This window comes from Uloborus diversus, unplaced genomic scaffold (assembly GCF_026930045.1).
Source record: "Uloborus diversus isolate 005 unplaced genomic scaffold, Udiv.v.3.1 scaffold_18, whole genome shotgun sequence".
NCBI classification, from domain to species: Eukaryota; Metazoa; Arthropoda; class Arachnida; order Araneae; family Uloboridae; genus Uloborus; species Uloborus diversus.
Window position 1 is genome coordinate 1,651,518 of NW_026558329.1, and position 20,640 is coordinate 1,672,157.

Sequence of the window (20,640 nt, forward strand, 5' to 3'; positions counted from 1 at the left end):
TTGTGTGTCGTTATTATTGTTTATTTTTTTTCGTAAATTGTGAGAGATTAAACAAGTTGTTTTTCTCTTTCTTTTAAAAAAGTTTGTTACATGCATCGGCACCTTTCTAAACTAACGAGAATGTGAAAAATCCCGCACTCAAGCTGTAGTACTCAAAAATGAATACCTACTGGGTTTAACTACTACAAACAATAGTTTTACATTTTAAATTATTAATAAAAATTAAAAGATTGAAAATAACGAAACGCACCAGGTGGAAAACAATCACTGCTTTGGCACCCCTGAAAAGTGCCCATTTTCACATTCGTTAGTTCAGCATGGTGCCAACGATATAAGCACCCATTAAATATTTAAGTATTAAAGTTTTGACTTAAACCTTTTTCACGAATTTAGATGCTATTAATGATACTTTAGTGACAGGGAAATTAAATGATCCTACAACTTGCTTTATCAAATTGCATACACAGCATATCAAAGTACAGTCGAACACGCTTAAGACGAGCCTTGATTGAGCGAAAACCCGGATTTAGCGAGGAAATCAGAAATTCTTGGTTGGTGCAATGTTAAACCTTTGAGAGTATAACTCGTTTTTAACGACCAAACCCCGTTTAAAGCGAGCATCATTTTTGTGAATTTTTTTTGCGTAAAATTTCTGTTGTATTCCAGCTCAGCTTATCCTTTTTACTTCCTTTTCCAAAAAAGGAAGTATTGTATTCGCGAAAAAAATTTCACTCAAAAATCGGCCTTCATTTCCATTTTTCTCACCCCCGAATGAATGTTGAGTTTTTTTTTATTCCGACCCGACCACACGTGGATATGTGCCTAGGAACGTACAGACACCCGAAATATCCATTTTGGCGACCCCCGAGTTAATTACATCGCGTTTTCTCGTGACGTCTGTATGTACGTATGTATGTGCATATGTGTGTATGTATCTCGCATAACCAAAAACGGTATGCCCTAGAAAGTTTACATTTGGCACGTAGACTCCTAGTGGGGTCTCGTTGTGCACCTTCTCTTTTGGCTGCATTCGGATGTTCCTAAGGGGGTCTTTTGCCCAGGGCCGATCATAGCAGGTGTGCAGGTTGTGCACCGCACAAAGGCGGCCAAAGCAAGGAGCGGCCGCAGGCATCATAGTTTTTTTAATCAAGCAAAATTCCTCAAGAATTTCTCACAAGATAACTTACAATAAGACATATAAATATGCTGAATTTTAAATGTTCAAATATCGAAGTAAGTGCCGATTTCCCGACAGCATAGCATAGTTTAAGAAAAATAGATTGTTAGGGAACATTGTGTTGGTTCATTGTCCATTAATATCTACTCTTTACACACCCGCTTCATTTGGTTGCAAAATTTGTGACAGAACCGGTAATCAGGCATGGATACAGGGGAGGAGAGATGAGGGAAAAGATCCCCCCCTGAAGCATGAAAGGGTGCCTTCTAAAAGGAGTATTCAGGACCCAGGGCGGCGGTTAATGTTTACCCCCCAAGCTTTTATAGACCTAAACAATGAAGACATATTTTATATATTATATTTAAAAAATCCTATATTGATTAGATACTCTCGCAAGCATTTCAAACAACAAATTCTGTTTTCAACAATCGCGGATGCGTGGAGAGACAGTGGAAAATTGCGACTCCCCTGAGAGTTAAACATATATCAATGACAAACTAAAATTTTGTAATTTTCGCCCTTTAGAACATTTTTTTCGAATTAAAATCACGAATGAACTGCCCGGTTTCAGATCAGGGCTCTTGCCTCGGGTAGTAAATTTAAACGTAGCTCCAAAACGAAGATCCAAAAGGATGCCATGACTTCCTTAACGAGACTAAAAAAGTCTTAAAATTGCGTTTTTAGGACTTTAATTTCGGAAACGTTTGCTGTTTGAACCACCGATCTTAAGGACCCAGTTAAATCTCTGATTCACTCCTTCCACCTTAACTTAATCAAACATAGCCTGAAAATGTTGGCTTTAAAATCCAAAATGTGTTTTCAGATGGCAACCCTTATTAATGTCATCAAAAATTGCTTAATGATATTTTTCGTATTCCTTTTTTGAAATTTTTGCGATGGCGGGCCCCGAAATCCTAACACTACTACCAAAGATAGTCTCAATTAGCGTCTTTAGAGAGGCCTTTAATCTCACTCCCTCAGTTTGAAATTGACTTCAGTTTCAAAAAAAAAAAGAAACAGTTCGTGGGGGAATACTGAACCCCCGCTTGCTCTTTGTCCCATCGTTATCAAACAATGCCTAAAATACTATTTTGGGACTTCAATTTCTAAAAACTCTGAAGGAGAACTGCATGGCTTATGTAAATTTTTACTGCGCTAGGGCATATATACCCATCAATCGTCGAAGTGAGGTAGACAAAAGTCTATAGTTGTGTTTTTCAGATATTATAATCGAATAATATCCGAAAGATCCGCCGAAGCTTCCTAATTTCGTTAACGTCACCAAAAATAGCATAAAATTGCGCTTTTAGAAATATTCGCTTGGGAGATCTAAAATCCTTCCTTCCCAAAAATAGCCTAAAATGGATTTTAGTTCCGAAAAATATTTCGGTTCGGAATATTTTCATGTTTTCCATATCGTTTTCAAATGTAGCCAAAAATAGGTTTTTGAAACAATAGTGCCAAGAAAGTACGGTGGAAAGCCGCCAGATCCCCTACCGTCACCAAAGATAGCCTAAATTTGCGTTTTAAAGTTCAATTTCGAAAACTTTCAATGGGAGATGATTGAATCTCCCTCTCTCTAGCAACGTCAATAAAGGTAAACCCAAAACTGCTTGTTTAAAACTTCAGTTTCGGAAAATTTTCGGGAAGAGCGCCGATCTTTCCTATGCTACGGTCACAAAAAAAGTTTCAAATTGATTTCAATTTTGAAAGAATTTTAGGGAAGAACTCCAACATTCCTTTCCCCTGAAGTCTCGAAAAAGTTCCTTAAATTGCGATATTTGACGTCAATTTCGAAAATTTCCTCATGCACCTAGAATATACCCGACTCTTTTCTCCTTGCAACCAAACACCACCAGAGATTCTTAAAACTATTTTTCGTACGCCAATTTCGATAATTTTCTGGGAGCAATCCCCCCTTCCCCTTCTCTGTCCTTTTTCTGCTGTCACCGCAGACAGACTATAAAATGCGTTTTTACGACTAGTAAATTTTGGTATCTATTACTTTCTTCAAAGATATAAATTGTATCTAAGTAGTTTCTTATTATAAAACTTCTCTTCCTTTTTATAAGTTCCCCATTCTTGTTTTTTTTTCCTTTTTTAAATTAGAACTTGATATAGAAATTGGAAGAAATATTTATATGGACGTCAAAGATTAGTCAAATTACTCTTGAGGGGCGGCACATTAGGTCTTTGCACACGGGCGGCCGACACCCTAGGATCGGCCCTGCTTTTGCCCCTTTTTGGGGGGAAATCGTTGTTAATTTCGATGTAAACTCAAGTGGTGTTATAATTTGTCTGACACTTGGCGATATATCGCCAGTCTTTTGGTCGCCAAGTTTTGTCGCCAACTTGGCGACAAATTTTGCGATTCTTTTTTTTTTTTAAATCTGGTTTCACTTTGTCCACTGTTGGTGATATTTAGAGAGTAAACTATTGAATCACTTTAAAACTGCCAATAATGTGGAAATGACATTAAATTGGAGTAAAAGGAAGGCATGTGATGCACACATCAGCTCGTTTGATAAATGTTCTTTATGATTGAAAGTTACTGATAAATCCTAATTCCCGTAAGCAAACAATTACATGACTTTCAATTTGTGAAATAAAGAAACATATAAAAATTATATTTTTGTGTACATTTGTATTTCTCAAAAACAATAACAAAAGAAGGAGACATTCAGACAGTTCAAAGCGAAGAAATCAACGTATTAAAAAGAAAAAAAGCAACTATGATGATTTTTTACGATTTTTTTTCACGAACTCTCTTTTTACGAGCACTCGGTTATAACGAACAAATATTCGTTCTAAGCGAGTTCAACTGCGATTCCGTTCGTCTGTGAATGACAAAAGTGTTTCTGTTTCAGATCAGACGCGCTTCGAAGTGAACGTGACGATGCCCTCCTTCTTCAAAGACGTCGAGCAGTACGTCTACGGGACTGTCGAAGCCAAGTGAGCACTTTCTCTCTTAACCCACTGGCGGACGCGACTAGGGTCAGTTGTCGGGGGGACAGAGGTTCAATGTTTCGACCTTAAATCCTTCCCTTTATTTTGGAGTAGCAAACTTACCCAGCGTTGCCTGGGTCAGCAATATTATTGAGAAACAATTTATATTTTCCTTTACTTATTTTTAGCTGTGCCCCCTGGTTTCAGCCGCGTTAATAAGATAACAATGCATTGAAACTATTTTAAGTACATAACGATATGATATATATACATATATATATATATATATATATATATATATATATATATATATATATATATATATATATATATATATATATATATATATATATATATATATATATATATATATATATATACATATATATGTTTATACGTTTATGACATTGTTAGCGTTAACTGAATGCTTTTAATATAACCTTCCACATAACAAGTAAAACAAGTTGAAACCAGTTTTTCTTTTGTCGTAATTGGTAGACTATTGGCATTTCTAAAACTCTTTCAACTTAAAAAAGCAACCTTTTCCAATTGGAACCGTGATGACGCCTACACCATTGTACACTCTCATAATGTTAATGAGTCTTCACCAAGTCGAAAGATCATCATAAGCGTATGATTAAAGTGAAAAACCAACGTAAATAAAGCACAAATATTGGAGAAGATACAGCATATAGCTATTTCAAGGCTACAATGGAACCTCTTCATCAGTGCAAAAAGCTCACCAACACAACCAGAAGTTGCGAGAGAACTGACAAGAACCAAGTGGACACCGGTATTTATACCAAAGAGGGCCAACCAATAAGATTACACTCTTTTTGCCTCCTGGCTTCTGATTGGTTGTCTCTCCCCCTGCTTTGAGCCCGGAGTGTACATGCTGTTCGCTGATTGGTTGTTTGATGTCTTGTTCCTGTATTCTTATTGGTTGGCTCTCTTTGGTATAAATACTGGTGTCCACTTGGTTCTTGTCAGTTCTCTCGCAACTTTTTGCTGTGTTGGTGAGCTTTCTGCACTGATGAAGAGGCTCCGTTGTAGCCTTGAAATAGCTATATGCTGTATCTTCTTCAATATTTGTGCTTTATTTACGTTGTTTTTCACTTTAATCATATTGCAGCACAAAGCTTATATGATAATTTTTCACATCATCATAAGCGTGGTAATAGAATTTATCCCATGTTACTCCAACTGACCCTACTTGTGATCAAAAGTTATCCACGCAGGGGTGATTGTGTTTCGGTATTTTACCGAATTTCCGGTATTTTCGGTTTCCGGTATTTTTATGTCCGAAAATACTGGAATTATGTTTTTTTTGTTGTGCTTTTCCATCTCCCTACCTCCGCAATTTCTTTTAATTTTACAATACTCATCAAATATACCAGTAAGAGCCTTAAGATGGACACCTTTCCCTTAAGATGAAAAAAGGGTCTGTTGCAATCGGAAGAGCACATACTGCTTGCAGGGGTGATTGCGTTCCGGTATTTTACCGAATTTCCGGTACTTTCGGATGTATTTCCGGTATTTTTATGTCCGAAAATACCGGAATTATGTTTTTTTTTGTTATGCTTTTATCTCCCTACCTCCGCAATTTCTTTTAATTTTATAATACTCATCAAATATACCTGCAAGAGCCTTAAGATGGACACCTATCCCTTAAGATGGACAAATGTCAAGATAATTTGTATAACACCAGCTCAAAAGTAACTTCGTAACCCATTAAAAATTTAATCAAATGTACACACACTATTTTGACTCAGAACTATTTAATACTATGGCAAAGGTGCACTTAAGTAATAGGGGGGCCAAAGATTACGCCCCCCCCCGTTCTCGCTTTGAAACTTTCAGGTATTTTTTGATGAACTCACAATCATCCCTGATTATCCAAAATGAAAAACACATTTTTTGCTTTCATGCATTTGTTCATTTTTCTCGATGCACTCCTTCTCTTTCCAGCTACACAAGCGGAGTTCCCGTATCCGGGAACCTGACGCTCAGGGCGTCTATCCAGCCCCTGGGATCCGGCTACAGGGTGGCCAACAGACCCCCCGATCTGGAGAGACACTACAGCATCGTAAGTACAAAATATTCTTGACAGGGTTCGTACGCTCCTTCAAAACTCCTCCAATACTCCTTCATTTTGGAAATTTTCTTAAAGGGCCCTCCAAACTCCTTCATTTTGGCTTTAACTCCTTCAAAACTCCTTCTTTTTTAATTCAAGAATACATAATCTTCCCCTATGACAGTAACTTGAACTACTTCGATCGACAACTTAACTTCGTCACAAAGGCGAAGGTATAAGAGCGATTTTAATGTAGTAATTTCTTACATTTATTTTTTTTTCATCAATATGTGATTAACAAATTATTTATAGAAGTTCTAAAAGTTGAAGGTGAGAATATTATTAGATGGCTAAGACATTTCATAAGTGAAGTAAAACATGCTTAAATGGTGCTTGGCTATTTTTTCAAGTTTTGTGATTATCGTTTTTCCCTCCACCACACTCTCAGCTGCAATAGTCAGTTTGTCTAATTATTATTTAAATGTTTAAAAATACATAAGCAGATGTATTATATTAAGTGTCTCTATTAAAAAAAAACAATTGTTTAGCAAATCTCAGTTATGATATTGTAAAAAGGGTCATTCACAAGTGATGTCATGCTTTGAGGAGGAGACGGGCTCATGAAATTGCGACAAGGGGAAGAGAGAGGGTGACAAAAAGTGACATCAGTCAGTTACTTTACTATAACAAAATGTTTATAAAAAATATTACATGTGACAAGCGAAAGATGAAGTGTGGCACTTTGTGACGAAGACGGAAGGGGGTCAAAGTCAAACATGCTGAAAAAAAAAGTGCAACATCATTTAAGGACAGCGCATTAGTACTCTTTCAAAATCTCATTTTACTCCTTCAAAACTCCTTCGTTTTATTTCTGAAATTGAGTACGAACCCTGCTAACATTTGTTTCTTTAGGATAGGCGCGTCAAGGACACGGCTCCTACCGCGTCGTTTCCATGGAAACAGTAAGACAGACAGAACTTGACCACGGAGAGATGGCTGATGACGTTGAAGCGGAACCGTGGTCGAGCTTTAATAATGCCGTTCTTAAACAAAATATAAAGTTTAGAGAGTTCGCAAAACTGAATGAAGTATTAGAAAATCTGAGCTCTCACAGCTGATATTCACGTAACACGACTATGAATAATTAGGTGCCAGGACTTCTAAATTGGAATACGAAAAATCACCCCCCCCCCTCCACCACATTCTTTTTACAACACCTGGCTTGAAGCAGCATTTTGTTTTAATGTTATTAATGTTATTTAAATTTAGCTTTGAAGGATAGAAATATAGCAGAAATAAACAAATGTGTATATGCTTAAAATGCACCACCAGCTCAGTTATTCCATCCGAGGACTGCAGTTTCGTGCTTTTTATCACTCATCAGCCCGGAATAGGAACCACATGAGCTGGAGGCGAAAAACCTCTTAAGGGAGCCAAGAGAGCCAAACAAACTGGTAGCTAATGTAGAATTAGCACACCAGGTTTTTCGCCTCCAGCTCATGTGGTTCCTATTTCGGGCTGATGAGTGCTAGAAAGCACAAAACTGCAGTCCTCGGATGGATTGACTGAGCTGGTGGTGTAGTTTAAGTATTTCTGGCTTAGGGCGGTAACTTACTAAAAAAATGTGTATATGATACAACAACCTCCCTTTAACTCTCTCTAACAGTGTTGGCAAGTTTCTGCCGATGTGGGTAAAACCGCTGGTAGAAACCGGTTAAAACCAAAATGGCAAAAACCCTTTTCTGCCACATTTGTGGCAGAAACTTGGCAAAAACTTACAAAATGATATAAAAGTAATTGTTGATAGCCAATAGAAAATTTTCATGGAAAAAATAAGGAAATGTTAACCAAACCACAATTTAATCACCAAACCATTCAAAATCAAATTTACGTTGTTCGCACTCTGCACTTGTCTCTCAGAAAAGGTGGATCGAAAATTTAAATGGTTTCTTAATTTAATGTGCACGACTGAAAAGTTTTAGAATATTCTTCCAACAGAACTATCAGGCAATGCCATCAAGGGACAAGTAAGATCAGGAGCCAATCCAGGATTTTTTTTCTCTCTACCTATTTTTGTGAAAGTATTGCATCATTCTATTTTCGTGAAAGTTTTTTTTTTTATCAGCATTGTTTTTTTTTTTTTAATTTTAGAGGCATCCTAATTTTTGTAAAAGAGAAGTAGAACACGTAAAATTTTAGTTCGAAAAATATAAATGTCATCTAGTATTATTTTTAACAGGTTTCGTTTTTTGGGGAGGGGGAGCTAAAAACCTAAGAAGTACGAAAAATATCATCGTCATTTCAGCTTAGTGGGCTATGTACTGTGTACAAAATAGGAAATTATGAGAAACATGGCTTCCCAAAACAGATGTTAAAAGATTGCGATAATATTGCATAAATACACTTAGGCGAGAAACAGATAAAAATTAAGTTAAAATACCACAAAAAGTTTTCTATTTAAGCGATTGTTCATATAAACCTGCTTAGAATTTTATTTTATGAGTAAATTTTGTTTTAAACAGAGGAACAAATTTTTAAATGCGAATTTTTGTGGAATTTTTGATGTTTTTGTGATGCCACTGATTTTACAACTTGATTTTTATGAAAGTACCGATTTCAAAATAAGATTTTTGTGAAGGTACCGAAAAACGGTAGCAAACCCAGCCTGTATTGGGCCCTGAAGATGAAACTTTCCTCTGTTGTATATTTATTTATATTTGTTGTTTAAGCAACAAAAACCTCACTCAAACAGTCGCGCGTATCTCTCAGATACGAAAAAGCCGAAGTGCTTCTGACGCTAGAAAAACTACAATGGTGCGACTAAAAGTAGTTCCAGAAGAGAGAGAAGTACAGTCGGACCTCCATATATCGAAGTAGCAAATTGCCGGAAAAAAAATCGATATATAGAAATTTTGATATATAGAAACACAATCTTATTTTATCCTAAAAATCCCCTAACACATTAAAATTATAGTTAATTTTTGTGTATGAAACCCGATTTCTAATTTATACGAGCATCGGATAAAATGAAAGTTAATAATTTAAAAAATAACCGATATTACATTTTTGCGCCTTCATTCATCTTCATTCTTCGGCAATTCAGCTTGATCCGCAACATGAGGGGATTTTCTTTTTGGCAATGTAATCGAGAGAAAAGTAAAAAATCAATCTACTTAACTTGAGTGATTTTTATTGCAGCTAAAAAGACTAGGAATGATAATCAACAGACAAAAGGGATAACTTGAAACTAACATTACAATGTTACTGGTTATAAGATTTGAAAAAAAAAATTGAGAGAATTTAAGAACTCCAGAACGAAACAACGACCTAACTACACATCCCTCAACCTTAGATTCCTTATGAGTTTCGTAGCAATCTTTAGTGAACATAATTTTCTCCCGTAATCTTCATTTTTCTTGAGAAAAACTGTCGAAAGTGGAAAAGAATTTACGAATGTCTCGAAAAAAAAATCGATATATAGAGATTTTTTCGATATATAGAAACAATTTTTCTATGTAATGAACATAGAAATTTGCTTGGATTTCGATATATAGGAAATCTCGGTATGGGGAAGTTCGATATATGGAGGTTCGACTGTATAACTAAAGTCTGACGTTCATACCACTGTAAAACAAATCTATTTCTCAAGTTACGCGCGTCCACTGGGATTTTAAAAAATAAAGATTCAAGACCTCTTCGCGAGACAGAACTCGATGCATTTCTCCGGATCTGTGAGCTCCCGACTTCCTCTTTTCCAGTTCGACGGCACGGTCTCGTTCCGGTTCCCGATGGCGGAGTTGGAGCGGCTGGTGCCCCAGCTGGACCGTTCCCGCGTCCGGGTGACGGCGACCGTGGGTGACCGGTATTTGAACATCGTCGAGACCGGGTTTGCCGAGGCGCTCGTCTTCAACTCCCGCATCCAGATCAAGTTCCTGGGCGCCAACCCGCAGGTCTTCAAGCCGGGCACGCCCTTCAAGGCATACGTGAGTATTCCACTCCTATATTTTATTTTTTCTTTTGCCGAGCGAGTCATTGAATTTTTTGAATTACAGTAGGCAGGGTTGACCGGATTGGACCCAATGGGTTTTTTTTGAAAAAACCCATTTTAAAAAAACCCATTATTTAGCCCACTTTTGGGTTTTTTAAATCTTCTGAGAAGTTTTTAAAAAATTAATTTAAATACTTTCACAATTTAAACTTCTTTTTCATTTCTTCTTCACCACAGACATTGGACATAAAAAAAATGAATTTTTTGAAATAGTATTTCTCAACTCTTAACAGCATTAAAAAAATGTTTCAAAGATTTTAAATAAATATATTTAACTTTTTTCTTTAACTGATAAGTAAATGGACTCAAATTATTTTGACTAAGTCTTGTCAAGTCAGATTTTCCCAATATTTGCAGATTGTACAGAGGAAACTACTCTAGCTAAAAGGATTTCATGTAGGTGTCATTATATTTCATCAACTTTCGCGTTTAAAATGAAAAAAATTAAAAATGGAAAATGAGGAGTATGTAGTTAATTGTGTAAGCGATGTTGACACTAGTACGGCGGGGGAACTTTCGCTCTCAGTGAAGCTAAAAGGATGAAGGTTCATTCACGAAAAAAAAAAAAAAAAAAAAAGTTGATAATAACAAAGCCGATACTTACACATCACAATTCTTATCGGTAAATTTTCGCGTTGCGAGTGAGGAATTCGCGTTAAGTCTAAAATTCTTTTACTGGTGAAAAAATCGCGTTATAGCCATTTCGCGTCAGTCGGATCGCGTTGTAGCGGGAATCGACTGTATATCTATCGGCGAACCCTGTTTGTTAACCCTTCCGCTTGCCCTTCAGGTGATCGTGTTCCACCCGGACGGGTCTCCCCTGCCCACGGACCACCTTCTGCGACAGAAGGTGCAGGTGACGCCCACCGTGGAGTTCCGCCGGGGCGGCTCCCGGCGCCTCAGCCCCCGCCTGGAGAAGATGAGCCCCAAGCACCCGGGCGTCTGGGAGGTCACCGTCGACCTGCAGGCAGAGATGCTCTCCAAGGACGACATACGGGACATCAGGCTCATGTCGCTCGAGGTTTGGGTTCTGTTTTTATAGAGCTTTGTTTTGTTTGGGACGAAAAATTAGCTTTTGTGTGTGAGACATGTAAAAAAAAAGATTTTGTGTGTGTGACATGAAGAAAAAAAAAAGCTTTTGTGTGTGTGTTATGAAAAAAAATTAGCTTTGTGTGTGTGACATGAAAAGAAATAAAAAACTTTTGTGTGTGTGTGACATGAAAAAAAATTTGCTTTGGTGTGTGTGACACGACAAAAAAATTCTGCTTTTGTTTGTGTGACATGAAAAAAAAGTTTTTGTGAGTGTGACATGAAAAAAAATTAGCTTTTGTGTGTGTGACATGAAAAGAAAAAAAAAAGCTTTTGTGTGTGTGACATGAAAAAAAAAGCTTTTGTGTGTGTGACATGAGAAAAAAAAGCTTTTGTGTGTGTGACATGAAAAAAAGATTTGTTGCGTGGGACATGAAGAATAAAAAAAAGCTTTTGTGTGTGTGACATGAAAAAAAAATCAGCTTTTGTGTGTGTGACATGAAAAAAAAGCTTTTGTGTGTGTGACATGAAAAAAAAAATCAGCTTTTGTGTGTGTGACATGAAAAGAAAAAAAAACTTTTGTGTGTCTGACACGAAAAAAAAGCTTTTGTGTGTGTGACATGAGAAAAAAAGCTTTTGTGTGTGTGACATGGAAAAAAGATTTGTGCGTGTGACATGAAGAAAAAAAAGCTTTTGTGTTTGTGACATGAAAAAAAATCAGCTTTTGTGTGTGTGACATGAAAAGAAAAAAAAAAGCTTTTGTGTGTGTGACATGAAAAAAAAGCTTTTGTGTGTGTGACATGAAAAAAAGATTTGTGCGTGTGACATGAAGAAAAAAAAAGCTTTTGTGTGTGTGACATGAAAAGAAAAAAAAAGCTTTTGTGTGTGTGACATGAAAGAAAAGCTTTTGTGTGTTTGACATGAGAAAAAAATAGCTTTTTTGTGTGACATGAAAAAAAACGCTTTTGTGAGTGTGACATGAAAGAAAAATTAGCTTAGGTGTGTGTGACATGAAAAAAAATTCGCTTTTGTGTGGGTGACATGAAAAAAAAAACACTTCGTGTGTGTGACATGAAAAAAATGTGTATGTGTGACATGAAAAAAAATGTGTGTGTGTGACATGAAAAAAAACAAAACTTTTGTATGTGTGAGATAGAGATACTGAACCCCGTATATGTGTGAAGGATGAAAGTCCTATTCTTGCGATGAATGAAGTCGTATTCGCGCTATGAATGAACTAACATCTGTGTAATGAATGAAAGTCTTATTTTTGTAAAGAATGAAAGTCGAATTTGTACAAGGAGTGTCTCTATCCGCCGCAGCTTGTTATTTCATGAAATGTCTTACTACTCTATGAAATGATGGATTTCACACTTTGACAGTAACGCAAAATTCATTCTGCTCACTTCCAGGCGTTCTATCGAGATGAGATCACCGCCGAACAGGTGCGCGCGCAGCTGAAAGTGTACGCAGCCTACTCCCCCAAGAACAGGTTCATACAAGTCACCACCAGCACGAGGACACCCAAAGTAAGCTCATGCCGTTTTCTTTCTTTTTGCGAATTGCCTGCAAAATGTGAAACACCGAGTGATGAATTTTTTTATTTGCAGGTAGGAGAGTACATCATTTTCCACGTGCGGGCCAACTTCTACGTGGAGTTCTTCTCCTACGTGGTACGTTCTTTGAGACGAGAATCTATGAGCTTTCGCCCTCAAGCTGAGGCAGAACTACAAGCATGTACCGAAAGCCTGGCTGCGAGCATCAGGAGACTGCAGTTTCGTTTTTGTTACGGACTCTGAAATCTGGAATAGTTTTAGACGTCCTCTCATTGAAGCTGAGATTACCTCCACACTGAAGATAAACATACTGTCACACTGATAACACTCACACTGACTCTCATACCGACAACTTTCACACTGACTCTCATACTGACAAGTTTCATACTGACTCTCATACTGACAACTTTCACACTGACTCTCATACTGACAACTTTCACACTGACTCTCATACTGACAACTTTCACACTGACTCTCATACTGACAACTTTCTCACTGACTCTCATACTGACAACTTTCATACTGACTCTCATACTGACAACTTTCATACTGACTCTCATACTGAAAACTTTCACACTGACTCTCATACTGACAACTTTCTCACTGACTCTCATACTGACAACTTTCTCACTGACTCTCATACTGAAAACTTTCACACTGAGTCTCATACTGAAAACTTTCTCACTGACTCTCATACTGAAAACTTTCACACTGACTCTCATACTGACAACTTTCACACTAACTCTCATACTGACAACTTTCACACTGACAACTTTCACCCTGACTGACACTTTTGGGCTGAGAGCCTTCGCACTGACCATCACACGGACTATCACACTGGCAATCTTCACACTGACAACTGTGAAAGCACTATTTTCGTGAAAATGAAGATATTGGTGACATCGCCAGCTGAAAATTTTGTGAATTTTACAGGAACAAAGCAGAAATTTGATAACCTATGAAAAGATGAAATTTTTCGCAAGGCTTAAATTTTCGCAATTGCGACGGGTTTGCGAAAATCGCAAAAATTAAAGCCGATTCGTGCTTTTACAGTATCACACTCATAACTTACACACTGGTAGCTAAAACTAAATTCGAAAGCCAGAGAGAGTCCGCAAGCAATGATGAGGCTCAACTTGTAAAATGAAGGTAAAAGCGTTTGGTGAGAAGGCTTTTATCTTCCTTGTTATGTCAGATTTGGCGGGGGGGGGGGGGGGGTGACGAAACTGCAGTCTCCAGATGCCTCAAACGGACTGTCGGTGTATATCTGTAATAATCTGCAATCATTGGGAGAATTTCCGTTATGAGTGTTTTTGGAGTCTTTTGGATGAGGTTGCCAGTTTCTGGGGTCTCCAGACGAAACTAGACTTCCGTCCGTATATCAGTTTGGCTGGATTCAAGTGCTAAAAGGCAAATTAAAGAGATTTAGGGGAAGGTTTCGATAATTGAGAATCTGGCGATCTTCCTTCATTGGCGTCGATTTTTGGCTCCAGCACCTGCACGAGAGGTATTTTTCTAAACAAAGCGAAAGGAAGCATTTATTCACATAGGGTTACTTTAAATCAGCAGGGTTACCAAAATAAAATTATTTACGCCAAAAATAAGACGACTGCGCCAGATTCCCAATTATCGAAATATCCCCAGATTTATGTTTTGATTTATTGGAAAAGTCCAGATTAAATATATGAGTGGTCAGATTATTTAGATCAAAACTAAATTTAAGTGTAAAAGGCCAGATTAATTAGATTAAGCTTAAGAATAAGTGTAAAAGACCAGATTAAGGAGATTAAGCATTAGATTAAGTGTAAAAGGCCAAGTTAATTAGATTCAGCATAAAAGATCAGATTAAGGAGGCTAAAAGTTAGATTAAGTGTAAAAGCACCGTATTAAGGAGATTAAGCTTTAGACTACGTGTAAAAGTCCAAATTAATTGTTTGTCTTAAAAAAATGAGCTAGATTCTGAGTGTCGCCAAAAGATTACGCGACCAAAAACCTTTAATGATTTATTACACTTACCTGTTGTAATAAATCATTGACTTACAGAGACTACTGGAGAGCTGACTTGGCGAGCTGTTTTTGTATAATATTGGGCGTTCCCGGGGAAGATAGACTGGCAAACGGGAAAAATACGCCGTTTGGCATCTCAGTTACGTGATTGGCTTGTACAAGAACAAATGAGCGCCCAGCAGACCACGAGTACGAATACTATCGGTTTAGTTTTTTTATTCCAGAGAAAATCCGGAAAAATGGCACACCTTTTGGCACCTGCTTGTTCACTCTTGGTCTATCTTTTCCGTGAACAGACTATAGTTTCCCGGGAAATGAGCACTCCAGTTGTCTTCAAACTCACGAGGGGACTGTAAGATCTTGTTTTTCCAGAAAATGAAAAGAAACATGGTTCTTATACAATTGAGGGTGCTGAACCTGATGGTGAGGAACTCGCGTTTCGCAACAGTGCCGTTTTCGAGAGATCGTCGTCACTAAGACATCTAATCTCAGGAATAACATTAAGATATCCTACTGTTGCTCTGAGGCGACGATATATGCTATTGAAATATTGCATATACAGTGGACGCCGTTTAATTGAATCGGTGGTTAATTGAATCAATCGCTTTAATGAATCCAATCTTGAAAAGCAGAATAAAATCCTGCTATACTGAATCAGCCGCTTTAATGAATCAAATCTTCAAAAATAGAATAAGATCCAGGCTTTATTGAATAACAACATATATGTTGTATCTAGGACAATATGTTGTATCTAGGCTGAAAAAAATCTTGCAGGTTAAAAGGGTTTCATGCTGTGTATAAGAACTATGTTTGAAATTTGTCTCTGGACAAGTTCTTTTCTGAAACGCGTTCTTAGCGTCCCGTCGTCAGGTTGCGTGTTTCCGTCTCAAGCGTTCGTCTCTTCCAGCTGGTGTCGAAGGGCATCATCCTGCTGTCCGGCCAGGAGTCCATGTCGTCCAGCATCCGGACGTTCGCCGCCTCCCTCTCCCCCGAGATGTCCCCCACCGCCACCCTCGTGGTGCACGCGGTGGTCAAGGACGAGGTGGTGGTGGACAGCCTCACCTTCCCCGTCGACGGCATCTCCAGGAACAATGTGAGTCTCTCTCTCTCTGTCGTTTATAGTGCGGCCGCAGGGAGTCGGCGCTCTTTGCCACGCCCCTTTTCAGAAGAGACCTAATGATGTTTAAACAGGGTTTGGCAATGTTTTGGACCCTACGGTAAAAACCCTGGTTTTTACCGTCCTGTCCAAAACCCTTGTGTATACAGCAGGGGTGATTGTGTTCCGGTATTTTACCAAATTTCCGGTATTTTCGGAAGTATTTCCGGTATTTTTATGTCCGAAAATACCGGAATTATGTTCTTTTTTCGTTATGCTTTTATCTCCCTACCTCCGCAATTTATTTTAAAATTATATAATACTCATCAAATGTACCTGCGAGAGCCTTAAGATGGACACTTATCCATTAAGATGGACAAATGTCAAGATAATTTGTATAACACCACCCCAAAAGTAACTTTGTAACCCATTAAAAATGTAATTAAATGTGCAACGCAATATTTTTGACTCAGAACTATTTAAAACTGTGGCAAAGGTGCACTTAAGTAATAGGGGCCAAAGATTACACCCCCCCCCCCCCCGTTCTCGCTTTGAAACTTTCAGGTATTTTTTGATGAACTCACAATCACCCCTGTCTGTCGTTTATAGTGCGGCCGCAGGGAGTCGGCGCTCTTTGCCACGCCCCTTTTCAGAAGAGATCTATTGGACGTCTATACAGGGTTGGCAAGGTTTTGAACACTACGGTAAAAGTCACGGTAAAAACCCTGGTTTTTACCGTCCTGTCCAAAATCCTTGTGTATGCAGTCGAACCTCCATATGTCGAACTTCCACATATCGAAATTTTCCATATATCGAAATCCTAGCAATTTTCTATGTTCATTACATAGAAAAATTGTTTCTATATATCGAAAATATCTCTATATATCGAAATCCCAGCAAATTTCTATGTTCATTACATAGAAAAATTGTTTCTATATATCGAAAATATCTCTATATATCGAAATCCCAGCAAATTTCTATGTTCATTACATAGAAAAATTGTTTCTATATTTCGAAAAAATCTCTATATATAGAAATCCCAGCAAATTTCTATGTTCATTACATAGAAAAATTGTTTCTATATTTCGAAAAAATTTCTTCATATCGATTTTTTTTTTCGAGACATTCGTAGATTTTTTTTTTTCACTTTATACTGTTTATCTCATGAAAAATAGAGGTTAGAGGAGAAAATTACGTTCACTAAAGGTTGCTACGAAACTCATAAGGAATCTGGGGTTGGGATGTGTGTAGATAGGTCGTTGTTTTATCCTGGAGTTCCTAAATTCTCAAATTTTAAACCTTAACTATTTCAACCTTAATTATTTCAAACCTTAATTATTTCAAATCTTATAACCAGTAACATTGTAAAAATCAGTTTCAAGTTATACCCTTTTGTCTGTTGATTATCATTCCTAGTCTTTTTATCTGCAGTAAAAACACTTAAGTAAAGTAGACTGATTTTTTACTTTTCTCTCGATTACATTGTCAAAACGAAAATCCCCTACTAATGTTGAGGATGAAGTTGAATTGCCGAAGAATGAAGATGTATGAAGGCGCAAAAATGTAATTTCTGTTATTTTTTTAATTATTAATTTTCATTTAATCCAATGGTCGTATAAATAAAAATTGGATTTCATACACGAAAATTAGCTTTAATTTTAATGTTTTAGGAGATTTTTTAGATAAAATAAAATCGTTTTTATCTATCGAAATTTCTATATATCGATTTTTTTTCCGGAAATTTGCTACTTCGATATATGGAGGTTCGACTGTATTTTTTAGAGAAATATCAAAAAGATTGTATATTGCGAGAAAATATCAAAAAGAGAACAAAATGTGCGAAAATTGTTTTTTTTTTTTTTGGCTATTCAATATATTTTATTCAACATGAAAATTTAAGTATAAATATAAATTTAACTTATAGAAATACATCTGATTTTAATCTAGTTACGTAGAAATTTAATTCTTCATTAAAAATTTCAAACTGTCCAAAACCCTTGTGTATATTTTTTAGAGAAATATCAAAAACAGATTGTATATTATGAGAAAATTTCAAAAACAGAACAAAATGTGCGAAAATTATACATATAATATATATATATTTTTTTTTTGACTGTTTAATAAATTTATTCAACATGAACATTTAAGTAAAAATATAAATTTAACTTATTTATACAGCTGATTTTAATCTAGTTACGTAGTAATTGTACTACGTAACTAGTACACTAGTAGTATTGGTACTACGTAACTTCATTAAAAATTTCAATTTGTATGCATCAGGGTTTTTTTTTTTTTTGTGTGTGTGTGTGTGTGAACTAAATGTTTCCACATTTGTGCATGTGTGCAAAAGAAAGTGTTCAAAATATAGTGTAATAGTCGACTTAAATACAATAAATTACACTTTTTTGTAGTTACAGAATGTATTATAATTAAAAATATGAACTAAATAAAGAATAGCACAAGTTTTAAAATATAAATGTTTAATCATCAAATTTTCTTGTTCGTTGATCTATGATTTAAAAAATAATTTTCGTTTAAACATCAGGTAAAACTTATTTGCATAAACCATTAAAAAATTTAGACTTTTTTTTACACCTAAATATTGCACATTTAGTAGCATTTCTTTGACTTATAAATGGAACTGAAATTAGTTGTCTTGGTAGTGTTGGGAATTTCCTACTGTTACATAAGGAAGTTTTCATAGTGAAGCACCGTTTGTACGTTTCTCTTTTTATACGTTTTTATCAATTATACGTTTTTAAAATTGGTCCCTCAGACTCTAATACACAGTAACCTATACCTATTATACGTTTTTTCATTTGTACGCTTTTTTCATACAGTCCCTTCAAAAACGTACAAACGGTGCTTCACTGTAATAGAGTTATTGGCAATATTTTTTAAGTAAAATATTTTTTAATGAACATTTTGGAGGAAAAATATTATCACCTACTCATTAAAGCCCTCATTAATATCTATGTTTATGCATTACGAATATTTCAGTAAATAGGAATTGATTCGATTACACTGCTTTAGCTTTAACATAATATTGGACAGTTTCGGATGATAAAAACCACTGTTCTGTCCTAAACCAGTTTTGGACAGTCCAAAACCCAACCCTGCTTTTAAATACACACTTACGTAAATATTTAAACCACACACATGTCTACACAACATGCTCCTACACACACGCAACTGCACACACACACACACGCAGGCCTACTCCCATACACACTTGACTGCACACACACACATACGCCTACATCTGCACACTCACACGTACACGCCTGCACACGCAAACTCGTGATTTCGAAAACATAACTTGAATTCGAGATTTGAAAAAAATTCAAATTTTCTTTCTAAACTGATATTTTTGATGCATCGAATAGTGAATTCAAGTTGTCAAAAAAATTCAAAATTTCTTTTTTAACTGATATTTTCGATGCATCGAATATCCGATACAAAAGAAGCACCTAACGAAAATGTCCAACATTCTGATGTTAATCCGATATTTTTTAATCAACACGCAACTGAATCATCTTCCAAAATTTCGGATATTTTTCAATACAGGCGTCCGTCAACACGATACTAGTACAGCACGGTACCAAATTTGCGGTTATTACAACACGGTTTCGATATTGCACGGTACTAAACTTGAATTCATGGTTTCGATGTAACTCAAATGTTATCTTTAAAAAAGATGGAATTTAATTTTGTTTAATACATTCTGTTCATGTTTGATAATAACTCTAATACGTTTTTACTTTGTTTCGATACTACACGGTACACATCCCTTGGTCACATTATTTCTAAGTCTCGTACAAATTGGTTTCGACACAACACGATATACATAATTACTGTCTGACCATCGTTTACATGGAAAGGCTAATATCCGGTTTATAGGCGGAAATGGACCTATCTATTACTTTATAGGGATGTTAGTTCGTTTGTTGCAGATGTGCACTTTTGCCTCTCCATCATTTAGCCTTAGTTTTGTAGAAATGAAAAATTTGCTCATAGAAACATTTTTTTAAATCTAAAGTATGTTCGATGTATGTTCCCACGGCAAAAAATTATTGATTTATTTATTCAGAACGAAGTTTTGATCTTACCATTTTGCTTTTACGTTCCTGGACGAAATGAAACCATTTTATTTTATTTTTGTTGTTTCCATGGTAACTACTTTTGTTTCCCCTTATTTTATTTTAGAGAATGCAATAAATGAATAAGACACTACTGACATTATAAAAACGCGTGCATCAAAATCCCATCGTTATTTTCCCTTCTCCCCTGCTAGATTCCTTCAGGTGGAATCGTCTTCACTTGGCAGATTGCCAAATTACATACAATCCGTGGTCAAACAGTACTGTGTACGTGATTGATGAGTGTAAAAAAATAAGTAAAAAGTTATTTAAAAAAAAGTCTCGTATAACACGGTTTCGATATAACACGATATACATATTGACATGATTTTTACTCTGTGCATGATTAATTGGTGTAAAATATAAGTAAAAAAGTAATTTAAAAAAAAAGTCTCGTATAACACGGTTTCGATACAACACGAAACACAGTTTCGATATAACACGATACATATTGACACGATTTTTACTACGTACATGATTAATGAGTGTAAAAATAAGTAAAAAAGTTATTTTAAAAAAAGTCTCGTATAACACGGTTTCGATATAACACGATATACAATTTGACACG

At 36.2% G+C, this 20,640-nt stretch overlaps 1 protein-coding gene across 1 annotated transcript in view; it reads left to right on the top strand.

Annotated features, from left to right (window-relative positions):
- Positions 1–20,640, top strand: part of LOC129233137 (CD109 antigen-like) — a gene marked incomplete at its 3' end in the record, with an annotated part of 115,516 nt that overhangs the window by 21,645 nt on the left and 73,231 nt on the right. The window contains 7 exon segments of the mRNA XM_054867200.1: positions 4,045–4,129; positions 6,092–6,209; positions 9,956–10,180; positions 11,036–11,266; positions 12,687–12,803; positions 12,885–12,947; positions 15,745–15,930. Coding sequence (XP_054723175.1) covers positions 4,045–4,129; positions 6,092–6,209; positions 9,956–10,180; positions 11,036–11,266; positions 12,687–12,803; positions 12,885–12,947; positions 15,745–15,930 — 1,025 coding nt within the window.